At 42.3% G+C, this 17,703-nt stretch overlaps 1 protein-coding gene across 1 annotated transcript in view; it reads right to left on the reverse strand.

The window, feature by feature from the left end:
• The window catches only part of CTNND2 (catenin delta 2), a 1,428,722-nt gene that overhangs the window by 40,561 nt on the left and 1,370,458 nt on the right, over positions 1 to 17,703 (reverse strand). The window contains exon 18 of the mRNA XM_030219657.1: positions 17,177 to 17,303. Within this exon, the coding sequence (XP_030075517.1) occupies positions 17,177 to 17,303 (127 nt within the window). The remainder of the gene's footprint in view (positions 1 to 17,176; positions 17,304 to 17,703) is intronic.

Below are 17,703 nucleotides of genomic sequence, written 5' to 3' on the forward strand. Positions count from 1 at the left end.
GCTGCTCCTTCTGACTCAGGGCAAGTCATTTAGCCCTCCATTGCCCCAGGTACAAAATAAGTACCTGTATATAATACATAAAGCACTTTGTAACTACAGAAAGACAGTATATTAAGTCCCATCCACTTTCCCTTATCTATTTTTCATCTTTTGTGAAAGTTAGATATAAAAAGTCTGCATCAACTTAATTTCTCTATCAAACAATTTCTGTGTGGTATTCTTTACCTGCTGATCTCAGAATGATTTCTTCAATTCAGGAAAGAAATGAAAACCTACCTCTTCAAAAAATTCTTATAGCTAACTACATAAGCTACCAACGTCCTACCTCTACAAATTTACCTTATCAAAACTCTTCAGGTAACTACATAAACTATCATCCTACCTCTTCAAAACTACCTTTCTGAAAATTCTATAGATAACTACATAAAATGTCCTATCCATGTCATAACAGAAAAATACTACTGTAATTCTCACCTAAAATGTAAATAATAAGCCACTTTGAACCAAAACTTGTTTTTGGATAACACACTGGGATAAAAGAATGCATAAATAAGTAGCTATTCAGTAAACAATTGAAGGTCTATTTGTTCAAAAAATATTTATTAAGGCTATTTTTCATACAGGTTTTATTCTATTTGCTATTTAGTAAAATTTAAATTGTAATTTAATGTTATCCTCTTTGAACCTATATATGGGACTTGGAGGACTATAAGTATAATTTCCATTATTACCAAAGCAATTTCTGTGAGTAAAACACATTTTAATCACTATAATCAGCTATTGAACACTGATGTCATTCTTTATGATTAAATGTTTTAGCTGCACTGATAGGAAGTGCCCTTGGGCATGATTAGAACAGCAGAGATGAAGTACCCACCTAGGTAATTTCATAACAGGATGCCTCTGAAAAGTCCAAAGAGGCACCTATGTTAAGCCTATTTTATAAAGGTAACACAGGAGTATTTATTCACGTCTACACTAGCTAAGATAATATTCTAGTACCTTTCTGACATCATGTGCAATTTTCTTTAAATTAGTACCCTTATTTTCTCATTCCTGTTACTCTATCTTATGTATCTATATGATCCATCTTTGCTTACACCCTATGCTGTCTATTAAAATGTTTTATTGTGTATTGTGTTAACATTGAAATGTAGCATACTATATCATACCTTGTTTTGTTATTTGAATATTTTTACTGCTGTAATTATCTATTGCTTATGTTTGACTTATTCTTGCTGTATACTGTCTTGAGCAAATTCCTTAAAAAAGGCAGTAAATAAATCATAATAAATAAATAAACAAACAAACATGGAGGGGCATTTTCGATATGACGTCTAAGTCCGACTTTGGCCATTTTCCGCTAAACGTCCCAAATCAGAGCCATAATCAGAAAGAATTATAAACGTTTCACCATGTACAAATAGACATATGGAAATAAAACATCTATACCCAGTGGCAAAACGTCTATACCCAGCTCCTGGTACAACTGTACCTAAGGCATAGAAGGCACCTCTTCAAGAGGCACCAGCTTCTGCTCCCCAGGAATGTGTCCATCAGAGCATGGACTCACATTAGAGACACCCTGGAAAAGTAAGTGTCCAGCTTCGCCCCCCCCCCCCCCCTTGATCACAGCACCATTAATGTACAAGCACTAGACATGGGCAGGGTACAGACACTGAGGTCTCTTTCCTGTTGCAGTACATTTATTTATTTATTATTAGGATTTATTTACCGCATTTTTGAAGGAGTTCACTCAAGGCGGTGTACAGAAAGAATAGATCAAACATGAGCAATAGGCAATTACAGCAGTAAAAATATTAAAAAACAATACAAAGTATGGCATGGTATACTAGCAATGTCAACACAATACGTAATAGAACATTATAATTGGTAGTGAAGGGTAAGGCAAAGTTGTAACATATAGATGGGTAAGAAAGTAGGAAGAATTAGAAAGTAAGGTGACTGATTTGAAGAAAGTTGCACATGGAGGAGTGGATAAACATGTCCTGCTGCAGTATGTGCAGCCCGAGTCACTCTTTATGTGTGTGAGTGAGACTAACAAGTTAGTTACTTCTTCCATTAAAGGCTTACATGTAAGAGTTCCCTCACCAATCCAAGGTCTTACTGTAGTTCCCCATTCAAGAGCAATATATGTGCACATCTATAAATATAGAATGGAAGGGAAAGAATATCTATTGTTGAAATCTGAAAGTATACCACAACCAATGCCCAGAAAGTATGGGTGCCACCCATGTAGAGCTATTATGAGGGGCTACACAAACCTGCACCACTTCCCCGGCCACACTTACATAGTGATGGGAACACTAGGGGCAGCAGCTCCCTAATGTACATTCAGATGCCCAAAGTAACACTGGCTGTACCTTGCTGCCCATCCTCACATCCCTGCAATACTGCACATGCTACACAGAAAGGCCAACATCCCACTCTCTGTGCCCATGCCCACCTCAGCTCACATATCACCTGTGATTGTGTAATATATTCCATCCCCTCATCTACCCATTGATAGCTGTCACAGCCAATGTGAGAAGCACTGCGCAACTTGGATTCCAAAATAATGATGTATATGAAGGCAAAATGGCCCATCAACTGAACTCTGGTCTACAAACTTTTGTTTTGAAAGCGGTATGGAATCTGAAGGGAGCTGGAGTCCCTGAGGCACCGGTACTGACAACGAACTGGGCACTGCCAACACATCCTGTGTGCCTATTGCCAGGCCATCCTCCAGATTTCCATGCTATGTCATCTCACTGATGCCACACATCAGACATATCCCCCAGGTAACCACTACTGCCCATACCTGTCTCCATCCCTGGCTCTAGACAGACAGCTGCAGCACAATGAAAAAATGAATGAAATGACTCCTAAACAGCTAGAGAACCAAAGGAAAAGGCAAATTAAACTGACAAATGAACTGGAAATTAACTAGGAGTCATTTCATTCATTTTTTAGTTCGCGGCACGTTCAATACGTGATGGACAAGCAGCTGTATATTTAAGAAGCCTCAGATGTTTTCATCTAAATATTGAGCATTGACTTTTTTTCTCTTAGTGCAGTCCATGCGAGATATCTCTGTTAACAATTTATTTATTGAGAGTAATCTGATTCCCAAGGTATTTTACATGAATGATTAATAGACCCCTGATGCAGGCCTTCCCAGCCGAAACACGTCACGTGATGGGTTGTTTTACTGATTTTGAATAAAGACCTTGTTTAGAAAGACGCCTACTGTGAAAGGACTTTTTTGGATCCACTGTTGTTCGTTTGTCTTTGGTTCTCCTGTGGAGAGATCATCTTCTGTGGGTGTTTGCTTCATTGGACTTGGAGGTGATTAGGCTGGCCACCAGACTTCTGGCAGAAAACCAAGGCCTGACCAAATACCGGCAAAAGAAATTGGACAAAATGCTTTGGGGGGGGGGGGGGGGGGGGTCTGGGCCCTGGAGGCCACTAACGAGCAGAGACAGTGCATGATGGAGGAGCATTGCCAAGCACACGACAATATCGTGGCAGCTGCTAGGCATCTGGCAGGATCTGCAGGCCTAAACAGCAGCAACTGGTGGACAGCCTACACCCGAGGATGCCCCACCTCCACCTGTCTCCCCCAGCTGACCAAGTGGCCAGATTTCCGGAGGGCAGCTGAAGCAGCCAGCACCTCTGCAGACAGTAGAGACAGCACAAGTCCCACAGGGGAGGACAGAGTCACTGTGGCCTGCTGCTGTGGGATGTGGGGACTGAGGTGCCTCACACAGGGGATGGGGGAGGGGGAAGGCAACGTAGGCATAGTACCTTTCACTAGACTGTGATGGGGTTGTGTAAAGGGAGGGGGAGGGGTGGACACACAGAGGGTGGTGGTGTGGGGTAGGTGTGTTGTGTTGTAATAAATAAATATCACATATCTTCACTAAAAATAGGTTTGTATAAGTATTTCCCTGGCTCGGACCCCCAGCTGGTGTGCAGTTTGCTCCTGTGTGGGCGGGGGGGTGGAGGGGCGGGCTTCTCGTCGTCTTGGTCCTGGGCTTGTTGCTGTGGTTGCTGAGGCTGTAGTTCCTCTGGGAGGGCTTGGCAGGGCTGGCCAGGCTATGGAGTATGCAGCAGGCCATGAAGATCTTGGCGACTTCTTCAGGGCTACAGAGGAGCTCCCCTCTGGACCGATCAAGACATCGGAACCTGTTCTTGATCTGTCCGAAGGTGCACACTATGATGCTGTGTGGTCCAATCAGTGGCGTACCAAGGTGGGGGCGGTCCGCCCCGGGTGCACACTGCTGGGGGGTGATGCAGCGCGCGCCTGTGGGCTCCGACTTCGCGAACTTCGCTCGTTCACTGCAGCTCCCTCTGCCCCAGAACAGGTTACTTCCTGTTCCGGGGCAGAGGGAGCTGCATCGAACGAGCGAAGTCGGAGCCCACAGGCGCGCGCCGCGGCACTCCCTTCCCCCAGCGGTGTGCACTGGGGGGGGGGGTCATTTCGCCGGGGAGGGGGGGGGAAGGTGTCATTTCGCAGGCGGGGGGGGGGGGGGAGGGGCGGCGCATCGGCGATCCGCCCTGGGTGCCATCCACGCTAGGAACATCACTGGGTCCAATGTCTGCTGTTGTAGTCCTCCTCAGCTTGGTTTGGAGTGCACTAGCAGGTCCGCTGTGGGTATCTTCTGTTGCCTGTAGGGGTAAGCAGAATGAGAAACATGAGTGTGTATTGGCTGGTCTGTGTACCTTGTGGAGTTGAGGTGGGAATAGTGGGTTGTGGGGACACCTGGAGAGAGAGGAAGTGCTGAAGGTTTGTGGGAGGAGGGGGTATAGGGTCGGCCAATCACTGTTGCACTTACCTAGGAACCAGCCATTGGTCATCTCCCCTTTGGCACATACCAAAATGCTGTAGTATGTAGGTGTTGTGGGTAGAACCAGGGTATCGGGCACACACGTCCACAATCTCCCCCTGAGCATCACATACAACTTGCCTATTCATTTACTGGAATGCTTTTCTATTCCTATAGGTGGCCTCTCATGCCTGGAGGGGGGGTCTGAGTGCGATGTGTGCAGTTTATGACGCCTATGACCAATGGGAAATTAGCTATGCCACAGAATTGTGCCATATTATTCTGCAGGGGCTGGGGGATAGTGGGGAAAGTGATGTACTCTGAGATATGGGTAAGGAAGGCATCAAAGAACTGGGTGAGGCAACTAGAAATGGCTGGGTCAGGCCCGCATTCACAGCTAGGACAGACTGGAAGCTACTAGTAGCCAGAAAAGCAAGGGAGGCAGTGACCTTCAGGTGGACAGGGATAGGATTGTTCCTATGGGTCCTGGGTTGTAGGTGGGGATGGAGCTGATCATGTAGGTGCTGGATGGTAGCCCTGTCAAACCGGTACCTGATGGGGCATTAAATACTCGGGAACAGGGGTATCTCCTGTGGTGTCTCTCTCCTCCAAACCCTCTTCCATCTCCATCAAACCGTGAGACAACAGTGCATACACTTCAGCCATTACCAAACACCACATGTGCAACCAACTTGTCCCAAACTAAGGACTGTGCACACCTCCACCTACTGCACCTAGTGAGTCTCTCCAACAACAGATGCCCAACCACTAGCAAACAATCCTGACATACAGACACAGCAGCAATCACTCATCCTCCCAACACCAGCACTCAATCTTCACACACAACTACAACACAAATCACTCACTCTCCTCCCACCAACAAATAATTCTCAGACACACAGTAGAAGCAGCAGCACAAAGCACAGGGAGAAACTGGGACTGGACAAACAGAGGAACACTGAAAGACAGAGGACAAGTAGGTAAGAGATTTTAATGGGGGATGTGGGGGAAGGGGAAGAGATATAGGGGAAGGGATAGGTATGGCTTGAGGGGCTAGCAGGTATGGGCAAGGCCCTGGGGAGGTGAGACACAGAAGGCAAGGAAGGAAATGTAAAGGGCACAAGGTTGAGACTGGGTCAAACTGACAAACACAACTCTTTCTCAATAACCAACACTCCTAGATCTCCACTCTCCACCTCTACAAAATTGCAAATTGGTCAAAAGACAAGTTGGCTCTTACCCTAAATGCTTTTAAAGCAGGTCTAATTCTGTAAGTTTTCATTCCCACAAGTAGGAAACCATTTTACTATCCATAATGGGCTGGAAATGTCCATTCCGTAAGACCGCCCACATCATGTCTATGAAACACCCCCCTCTGGAAACATTTAGTTCTGGCCATACTGGTGTTTTAAGACAGTTTTTTCCCTTTTGTTTGATTATAGGCTTTGAACATTTTTCTCTGAGAAAAATATATATGCGAGCCTTTTGTGCCATACTTTTGGATGTATTTCTTTTTCAAAAATGAGCCTCATACAGTCCTATATGCCTTTAGAAAATAGACTCGTACAATGACCCGCAATACCCCCTCTTTCCATAACAGGGCACCTACATTTAAGCACCTCTTTTGCACACTTTAATTTATAGAATACTAGCACTTAAGTGGGTGAAAGAAAACTTAGGTGTACAAATGCTAGCAGAGCACTCTGCGGTATTCTGCAACAGCTGCCTTAGAGCGTAACTGCAAGGGGGGGGGGGGGTTACATGTGGGTTGAAGATGTGCATAACTTAAATACTGTAAATTACATGCTAAAGTGCATCATTTAGGGATTCTTTTACTAAGCTGTGCTAGCGTTGTTAGCTCGTGCTAAAAATCAGCTGGCGCTAAACGCTGGGATGCCCATTATATTCCTATGGGCAGCTGATTTTTAGCGCAAGCTAAAAACACTAGCACACCATAGTAAAAGACACCCTTAGGTGCTAACATTTTATGCTAGCCCTAGACCTAGCATAAGTGGACATGCCTAAATGTAGGCATGTTGATACGTGTATTTGCTGTTATAGAATAAGTGCACTACCCACTTAATTTCAGCACCTCGCTTTGCTGCCCAGTTATAGACTTGTCCTCATAGTGCAGAAATGTTCTTATACCTGTGTCCAATGGCAGACCTAGAGGCAGTGGTTATCTATATGCCTGGAGCACTACCAATCTGAGAAACTAACCGTTGCTCTGCAGGGGCAGAAAGCCCAATTCCATGTGAAATGGTTGCCCTTTCCAAGTACAGTGCAATCCGCTTAAGTGCAAGGGTCTGGGACCAAAGAAATACATGCAGTTAACCGGAGCGTGCACTTAACCGTTGTGACCCAAAAAAGCTTGATATCTGATAAACATATGTACAGTACTGTTTATTATATGTACAGTATACAGTCTCCGTTAACTGACATTAGGCTTACTTGAAGTAATAAGTTATAGTCCTCTGTACACTATTGTGTCTGTGAGTTCCATAGACTAATAACATGTCTGCCAGATGGTAAAAACTGTCATAGCACTGACATCCGGTGGCCTCCAGATAGGCCCGCATGGTGTTGAGACTCTCCAGCGCTCTTACAAAAGTGACAGGAAGTTGTTGAATTTCGTCAGCATGTGCCTCAGTGCTCATTTCATCATCTGTTTCATCATCAGCCGTTGCCTGCGTGTAGGCGCATATCTCGACATCAGTGCTGTAGTCAGCTGTTTGTAGATCATAATCAACAGCTACTTAGTGATCAAACTCCTCTTCAGTAACACCGGCTGGGATGTCAATAGCCTGTTCATCTGACGCATTTGCAACAATTGCATCTGTTTCGTCCCTCTCCACATCCCTAACAAAGCTTGCCCGCTTGTAGCAGTTCACAATGGTTGCCTGTGTAACAAGTTTCCAAGCTTCTTTCTGCATATGTAGGGAATCCAACAGTGATAGATTATGAGCCAGTTCAACAGCACGATTATCCTTGCCAGTCTAGTCATCCATAATGCTCATCAGACGACGTAGCACAAGTGCCCGATAATGTTTTTTGAAATTGGCTATTATGCCCTGATCCATAGGTTGGATCATAGAGGTAGTGTTTGGTGGAAGGAAGACCACCTTAATGTTAGACAGCCTGACATCATCACTGTGTGCAGCACAATTATCACAAAGCAACAAAATCTGATGCTTTTGTGCCCGCAATCTAGTGTCTAACTTCTTTAGCCACTGCTTCCAAATTTCCCCAGTCATCCATGAATTTGCGTTAGCCTCGTATGACACAGGAAGTCGCTTAACATTCTTGAAGCAACGGGGCTGTTTGCTCTTTCCAATGACGAGGGGTTCCAACTTCTCACTCCCATCCATATTGCAGCAAAGGAGGATCGTCAGTCAGTCCTCCGATGTTTTACTTCCTGTAGCTTCGGCTTGTTTGAATGCAAGTGTTCCATCAGGAATCGCGCGCCAGTAGAGACCGTTTTCTTCAGCATTGAAAATGTCACGAGGTGCAAACTCGTTCAAGATGGTAGGAAGAACTGAAGCAGCCCGATTTTCAGCACCAAAGTCATCAGCGTCTTGTTTTTCACCATGCTGTTTCTTGAATTTTATGTTGCTCCTCTCCTTCCACCTTTCCAACCATCCAACAGTGGCTTTGAATTCAGTTAGTCCAAGACTTTCAGCTAGCTGATTAGCTTTCTCCATAAGCGGTGGACCATTGACTTGAGAAAACCACCGAAGAAGAGCATCTTCTACATCCTCAGCTTTTCCCGCCCGTTTACGTTTCCTGTGTGGATTTGTATTGTTTTGCCAGTCTTCCAGAAGCTGATCTTTCTGATTCAAGATACGTGAAATTTGACTGGGATTGACACCATATTCTTTAGCAATAGATGCTTGACTTTGTTTGTTTTCTAATTTTTTAAGAACTTCTATTCGTTCAGCCAGTGTTAGACTTACAGTTGCGCGATGACGACGACAGCTCCAGTGTACACTCTAACAACTTTCTTTCGCTTATTCTGCCTGTGGCAATTAATCAATGAGATTTCAAATTTATCGCCCCTTTGTCATGTGCCAATCGGCTTCCATATTCTGTGCGTGCACTTATGCGGAGTCTTTCCTGCAGAGGAGCGGTCTTAAACCATGCATATAAGCGAATCTTGCACTTATCAGTGGAGCGCTAAACCGAAGTTTGTCCCCATAGAAATTGATGGTGCCAAAAACAGGACCGAAGTACGGCATGCAGTTAAACAGAACATGCACTTATCCGATGTGCACTTAAATGGAGTGCATTGTACTAAAATTTGTGATCTGTGACATTAATAATTTGTTATCTAGGAGGTTTCTATCCACAGCATCACAAGCTTAGATGCTGTACTGCAAGGTCTCCTCAGAGACTGATAGCTATTGGGGGGAGGGGGGAGATGGGTGGATGGAGGGAGGGAGGGGTAAAGGCAAAATAAGTAACAACGGAGACACAGTTATCTATCTACCTTGCTAGATTAGATTTACTGTTACATTCAACAAAAGTTTATCTTCTAAAAAAAAGGGTCTTGCACAAATGTACAGCTGCTCTGAAGATGTAAATGTGTGCATGTACTTGCATATTTTATTTAACACCCACATATATTGCAACTCTGCTCTTGCTCCATCACAACTACATTTCCAGTGGTGTCTACACAACTCAAATATATATCTTTTTGAAACATGTATTGACATCTGCATATTCAGTTATGCAATTCCATTAGAGCCCTTGTCTGCAAGTAGAATGTGCTTTACACACAGAAAATGCCTTATAAAATAAATCCCCTCCCTGTGGATTATGTTGTCATTTAAAAATATTTGCATAAACCTTTCCAGCCAAAACCTACCATTTTTCATTTCACTTATTTAGATTTAATTTATCACCTGTCCTTATGACTCAAGGCAATGTACAAAAACTACTGTAAAATAAAATAATTATACTGTATATAAAAATCATAAACCAAAATAACAATAAAAACAATGATACTTCAAAATACAATGCAATCAGCAGATTTCATACATTGCTAAACTAAATATAAAGCCCTCAAACTGTTAACTAGGTTTTAAAAATGAATAATAAACTTGGACCCAAGATCTAATACATTGGGAACTCCGGAGCTAATAACATAACAAGAATAAAGTTTCACTTAAAGATCACTGACTTTCCTGAACAAAAGTTTTTTAAAGGTTTTTCCTAAACTTAACAGAATTCCCTCTTCTGAATAACCTACACAAGCAGGGAGTTCCAAAGGGCAAGAGATGCACAAGCAAAAGCACAAATACCAGCGATTATCAGTTTAGAGATCCTAACCGAGTACTACATCCTTTTTTCCTGGGATGCTAAATAGTAGTAGTAGTAGTAGTATCAGATACTGAAGAGTTTGTTCACAAAAAGCTTTAAGGGCCCCTTTTACAAAGCGGCGGTAAGCCCAATGCGGGCTTACCGTTCGCTAAAAAGGAAGTACCACCAGGCTACCGCAGCAGCCCGGCGGTACTTCCCACCCCTAGCGCACCATTATATCTGGCGCTATAAAAATATATTTATTTTTGCACTGCCGGTGTGTACCCGGTGGTTATCACTGCCTGGTTACTGCCAGATTAGCGCAGGAGCACTTACCGTCACTTCAATGGGTTGCGGTAAGGGCTCCCTCCCCTGAAATGACCTACCTCATACCCGCTGCGGTAAAAGGGGGTCTCAGTGTGCGTCAAAAACATGCAGTGACGCCAGCATAGGCCTCCTTTTGACGTAGCTTGGTAAAAGGGGCCCTGAGTGTCAGACAATTTTAAAAGCAAAATCTAAAAGAAAAAAGGAGCCAACATTAACATGCAAGTTAATGAAGTGAATGTTCCTCATTCAGAGAAAATATATCGTTTGCAGGCTCACACTGACTGCAATACTACAAATTGTGTGTATGGCATAAAATGTCCTTGTGAACTATGGTACATTGGATTGACTACTAAAAAGATTAAAGTTAGGATAGCACAGCACCTTAGTAATCTCCGTACTAAACGAATGAAAGCCCCTTTGGTTTCACATTGGGTGGATGTCAAACATGAAGTTCAGGATCTTCGCTTTGTAGTTTTGAGTCAAATTAGTTTTGAAAGAGGAGGTAATGTGCCTCGCATGCTATTGCGTAAAGAACAAAGGCTAATTTACCTCTGGAACACTGTAAGCCCTTATGGGTTAAATAAAGAAGTAGAGTGGTTAAACTTGTGAGAGGGTATTTAAAGTTAGTTCCTTTGAAGCTTTGGTATGCACATGTGTCAGCGTCTTTTGAGGCGTTGTTTTTGACACATCCAGGATTGTTAAATTGGAGAGAGGGTATTTAAACTCAGTCTCCTTGAAGCCTTGGTATGCGCATGTGTGGGCGTCTTTTGAGGCGTTACCACCAGCACATCCAGGATTGTGAATGCTTGGCCACCTGTAGAGCCGGTAAGAGTTTATAATATTGGTTTTTAGAAGGATTGTAATATTGTTTGTGAAATACAAATGTATGTTATTATTGTTGTTTATATAGATTATTGACCCCTGAAGACGCAAAATTTGCGAAACACGATCGTGTAGGGTCTGAGTACAACTGTTTTAGCACACAAATGAGAGGACTGCTGCAGTGAAGCAGTTTGAAATTCAAGGAAAAGTCCCGTGAAGTATGGAGTCACGGTGAATGGAACTACTGTCATTCAATACCACAGCACAGAGTTATCAGTTGTGGGTTACGATGGAATGTAACCTTTTGTTTTAACCTGCTGTGATGGACAATTGACTTAATCAATGGACTAATTGCCACAGGGCAATAGAAAGTTTACAGCAGGTTACCAATAGATTAAGAGAGGATCGTAATGAAGAAGAAATGTTTTTGAATGTCAGTATAATTTACAAGTTTTACACCAGTATTGCTATTGAAAGCAACATTTTTGTTATAAGATCATAAGTGATTCTATTATTCCGGGTGTTCTATTGTTATATTGTTATAGAGTTTGATATTTTGATATTAGTTTTATAAATGTGAATTAGAGTGAATGGATGACTGAATGAATGATAGATATATGGGGATTTTAGACAATAATTGTTAGGTTTATGAGATTAATTGATGTAATAAAGATAAAAATGAATGCAATAGTTGTTGAGTATATTGTATGAATTTAGTACAACTATTTATTGAATGATACCTTAGACAACATTATCAATATAGGAGAAATGTTGTCATTCATCTTAGTATCAGAGATAACTGAGCAGCTCAATTTTTGATCATCTGCCACCTTTACAGGCTGTTCTTAGGTAATCCTGCAAAGTAAAGCTTGGCACTAATCTAATAAATTCAAAACAAAGTTTAAATAACTGGGTTAGGGGTCCTTTAACTAAGATGTGGTAAGCACTAATGTGTGCTTACTGCATTTTATAATGCCTTATCAGGGGGCACGCTCAGGTGTCCCTCAGTACTTTTGGCATCTGAGCACGCTTCCTAGGCGGTAAAAAAAAACAGATTTCATTTTTTAGCATTTGGGGTGGGTCAAGAGCAAAAAGTAGGCATACAGGGGCCCTTTTGCAAAGGTGTGTTAGGCTCTATGCGCGTGCAGCACACACCAAAATGAGACTACCGACAGGCTACCGCACCCCCCTGGCAGTAATTTCAGATTTGCTGCATGCCCATAACACCTGGATGATTTATTTCCTCCCATGCGTGGCGTTTCCAGTAGTAATCAGCAGTTGGTGTGCGCCGACCGGTCACCGCACGTGTAACACGTGAGCCATTACCGCTAGATCAATGGGTGGTGTTAAGGGCTCAGGCTGGTTTTAGGTGCACGTTGGTTTCAGTATTACTGCATGCCCATTAAAAAAAAGCCTTTTTTTGTAGATGTGGTAAAACTGGCCTGGCGCACGCCCAAAACATGCACCTACCAGGGCCACCGAGAGGGGGGGAGGGGGGGGCAGGGGGGACAAAATTCCCCAGGCCCGGGCCTCCAAGGGGAGGTGATCTGCCTTTCCAAATGGAGCTGAGGCGCTGCTGATCTTAATGCAGGGGGCCCGATGGTGGACGGAGCTGAGGACAGGCCGGTGAGACCGGGTACTGCAGCAGCAGTGGGGGGGGGGGGGGGGGGGGGGGGGGGGAGGCATCGGTGGGGGGGGGGGGGGCGGCCTTGCCTCGGTTTAGTCTCTTAGCAGCCCTGGCACCTACACTATCAAAGGCTACTTTTTACCGCGGCTTAGTAAAAGGACCCAATACTGCGCCAATAAGTTAGCGCAGCTACATCACTGTATGCTACCCGATTAGCATGTGGTTAGCGTATGAGCCCTTACCGCGTACAAAATAGGTGAGTGTAGGTGCTTACACACTAATGGGAAAATTAATGCATGGCTATTAATTCAAAAAATAGAAAACTAGCCCATTTTACCCATGCGGAAAAAATGGCCTTATCATGTGGGAATGATCCATACAAATTCATGCTAAGGCCACTTTTTACTGCAGTTTGGTAAAAGGGCCCCCTAAGTTTTGCAATTTTAAGGAATATTTTCACAAGATGGACTAAAGTTTAAACCATGCATTTTTTTTCTGATTTCTGTGTTGTCCAAATTAGGATGACAGTCCAAATAAATTCCTAGATTGAAACAGTCTATTTTCAAATAACAAATTTGGGTTAGGTAAGGATAATTTCTCAGTCCAGAAAACTACTGTCTTGGCTATGTTGAGACATGGGGGGTCCTTTTACTAAGGCATGTTAATGGATTTAGCATGTGCTAAATGCCACACTGCCCATTATACTCCTATAGGCTGATTGGCATTTAGCATGCCTTAGTAAAATGACCCCATAATTTGTGAGTAAGGATAACACATAAACATTTATTTATTAAGGTTGGAGCCATTGAAAGCCTGCCTCAGGTTAAAGTAAATTTGTATGTCATCTGAATAACAATGCCATATGATTTTTTTCACCACATTTTGTAATGGATGCAAATAAATTAAGTGGTAGTTAAAAATCACCCTATGACTCTACGTTTTACATGATATTCCAATATAATAATCAGGCTTTAAACAATGGAGAATACTGCCTCTGACACTTAGGACCTGGAGTCTATAATGTTTATTTTCGAAGTATTTCCATATTTAAATAGTGGTATTTACATGTGCAGATCACATACATGTGTAAATGGCAGTTTCAGAAAACCATATTTAACTTGGAGATCCATACCATGCAGAGATTTCAAGGAGGTACAGTTTGGATGTGGCTTGGGTAGATCAAAAATCTACACGTGTGTTCCGTATTTTACAATGGGAATAACATGTATATGAGACAAAATGTCACCACCAAATTTTGCACTAGTTCAGAGGCGCACCCAGTTTTTAAAACAGGGCTTGTTTTAGCCAGGACTTTACAATGCAATGAAGGGAGTAATTCTCCTTAATCTCTTGTTGTTTACATCTACCGCCAAAATTAATAATAAAGAATCTACATTCTCACTACTTACTTGGTGGTGCTTATATATACAGATTTGTAAAGTGGCAGAGCTACATATGGAGGCTGGCATTTCCACATGGAAGCTGTGTGGCTTTGTGCTACTCATTTTTTTTCCATGTATATACTTGCAAAATGGCTGACCCTGCTGTGCATGCCAGCAAATACATGTGCAATTCTGCATGTCCTTCTAAGTATTTTACAAAAGACTCTGGGGCTCTTTTACTAAGCCACGGTAGGCTCTACATGTGTGCAGCGCACGCCCAAATGAGACTACCGCCAGGCCAGCGTGCCCTCCTGGTGGTAATTTCAGATTTGGCGCGTGCCCGTAATGCATGGATCAATTATTTATTTCCTTCTATGTGTGCCAGTTCCGGTAGAAATCGGCACTTGGCACACGCCAACCGGTCACCACGCATGTAGCGCATGAACCTTTACTGCTAGATCAATGGGTGGCGTTAAGGGCTCAGGTCATTTTTTGGCGCACGCTGGTTTCGTTTTTACCATAGGCTCTTTTCCCGTCCCATTTTAAAAAAGCCCTTTTTTGTAGATGCGGTAAAAACTGGCACAGTGTGCGCTCAATACACGCACCTACACTACCGCAGGCCACTTTTTACAGCTGCTTAGTAAAAGGGCCCCAGATGTTGTTAGGCAGAGTCTTTTGTAGAATACTGTTAGAATTGAGCAAGCTCAACGTTCTCTGTCAAATGGGCTTTTACACGTATTAGGTCCACAGTGGCAAAGGCAAATAAAAGACCCATCAGTATTAAATCAAAATATTTCCCTATATCAGCATACATTCCAAGATTATCTACCAATGTCATTTCTGTACTGGCTTCAGCATGGCAGTCTGAAATAAATCTAAACTTTAACTGGTCTTCAGGAAATCTTTCAACTGAACAAAAACAGATCTACTTGGAAAGAAAAATAAGATAATAGACTGGAGATATTTATAATATACCATGTCCAGAAAAAGAGAGGCTACTTATTTTTTCATCATAACTTTTATACGCTTATTTATATATTTATATATTTACTATTTTTGCCTGTACGTTACATAAACTATTGCCAGTTTAATAATTAAATTTAACCACCGCAGCTGATGCTACATTTACCTTGCAATAGCATTATCAGTCTGCGACCTGTTACGTGTTAGGAAAATTGAAATTACAGCATGAATGTTATTTCACAAGGTAAGGCAGCCACATAAATCAAGTGTGGTGGATGACTTATATATGCTCAGTTGCTGAACAGTTTAAGGACCTTGCCTGCCAAAAATCCTATAACATATCTTTAAAATTTATCAAAGTTATGATGAAAAAAAATCTACAGTAGCGGCCTCTCTTTTTTTTTCTACACATGGTGAAGTAAAGAAATCACCCAGTGTTTCCTTAGCTGATGAGATGGACAAGGGCTGAAAGTACAATTGATGACCAAGCTTTAGTGAACAAAATCTTTTAAGTCAACACTGTTGAAACTCTGTCCAGTATTTTTGGAGCAAATTCCCTCCATATAAGAGCGCTCCTTCTAACTATCTGTGACTCCTTGTAATCTTGGGAAAGTCATTTAACCTTCCATTGCCTCAAGAACAAAGTTACAGGGTAATTTCATAACAGGGCACAAGTGCAACTAAGCCCCTAATTCTATAAAAGTCACCAAAATTGTGTGCGCAAATTTGGGCATGGTGCCCAATTTGTGCATGCAATTTAATTGAATAACGAGCCAGCTAGCGCTTTTTAACAAGCAATTATTGGTGTGAAATGAAATCAATTAACAGGTGTGTAAACTTAGGCACATGATCTGCGCCTAAATTTTACACACGTCCCGGAAAAGGGGGCACGGAAATGGAAGGGTAATGTGCGTTTTGGGGAGGAGCATGGATGCCAGTTAAGCGAGCAATTATAGAATAAGGGGGTTCTATACATAAATTTAGGCAGGGCATTTGCACCATGGTTTCGTTGCTGCAAACGGATGCACCTAAATTTACACATGACCCCTACCTTTAAGTGCTATTCTATAAACTGTGTCTAACTTTAGGCACAGGTTATAGAATAGCGCTTAAGCGGATTTTCTATGGCACCAATTTTTTAAGCACAATTTATAGAATTTACCCCTATATGGCTATTCTATAAGGGAGTGTATAAGTGCTATAGCACATAACTGCAAGGGAGTGTGCATGTGGGTGGAACATGGGCAGGAAATGTGGGTGTCATCCAGTCACACACACACACCTTAAAGAATACTATAAGTTGGGCACATTACATGCTAACTTACGACAGCCATAGACCTGGCATCAGTGGGCATGCCTATATATAGGAGCTTAATGTTGATTTATAGTAGTATTTATAGTAGTAGTATAGTATAGTAGTTGGTGCTCAGATGCTGTTATAAAATTGATGCTCAGTGTGTGGCACTGAAGAGTTAGGCACCAAGTTTTCAAATTACCCCTTTAAACTGTAAGCCCTCCAAGGACAGCAAAATACCTACTGCACCTGAATGTAAATCACCTTCAGCTACAACTGAAAAAGGTGTGTGGTAAATCTAAAATCTCCTTTTTGCCTTTAAAATCTTGGCGAATTTTCAGAAACTTGTCTTTAAAGAAAACTGAAAAATCCTCAGAAACCAAATTTCAACTGAATTAGGACAGCTATATTAACTCCAACAGAAAAAAAGCAACTGCAAATGGCCAGATGTAATCCATACACACTGCAAGTCTTCAAAGCAAAAGTATGAAAGTATTTTTGATTTGAAAACTGGTGAAAAACCCACGGGTAATACTTGAGCATGGTTTTAGTCTCAATGCAGAAAGAGACTGAAAATTATCCCCTAAATATAAATTGCTTTTGCAGTGATTTTGTCCTCATTATATAGACTTACCTGAACGATTGTTAGGAGACATGCGCACTGGAGAGATGGAGGGAGTGCGTGATGAGGAGTACGGTCTTTGTCGATCTCTCTCTATGGTGGAAGATGAAGCTACAAAATGATACTGTGACCATCCATCCTGTAAAATAATCCAGAAAAATGAAGATTATGTTGTTGAAGTCCAGGCATACCTCCATTAACATGAAAATCACACATCAAACAATATTTTTAACCCTGTATACTGTAGAAATGACAAGGGGACTTGAATTCTTCCCCTGTATCTTCTTTATATCAATGCACATACATATGTTGGTTAATTAGGTTCGTTTTTATTTTTATGATGTTGGGTATTAGGAATGTTGGAGTCAGTGCTTTTTTTGAGGGGGTAATTGGGGGTACAGAGTACCGGCACCTTTTCCATTGTCTGCTAAAATTGACCCTTGGACTCCAAGTTTTAATGAAAGCTTATGCTCTACACACCAATTCTGCCTTGTCATAGATTCTGTGACTGGTTGCAGGGGGCCTGGCTATTGTGGGAT

The sequence above is a fragment of the Microcaecilia unicolor genome, chromosome 1 (genome assembly GCF_901765095.1).
Source record: "Microcaecilia unicolor chromosome 1, aMicUni1.1, whole genome shotgun sequence".
Lineage (NCBI taxonomy): Eukaryota > Metazoa > Chordata > Amphibia > Gymnophiona > Siphonopidae > Microcaecilia > Microcaecilia unicolor.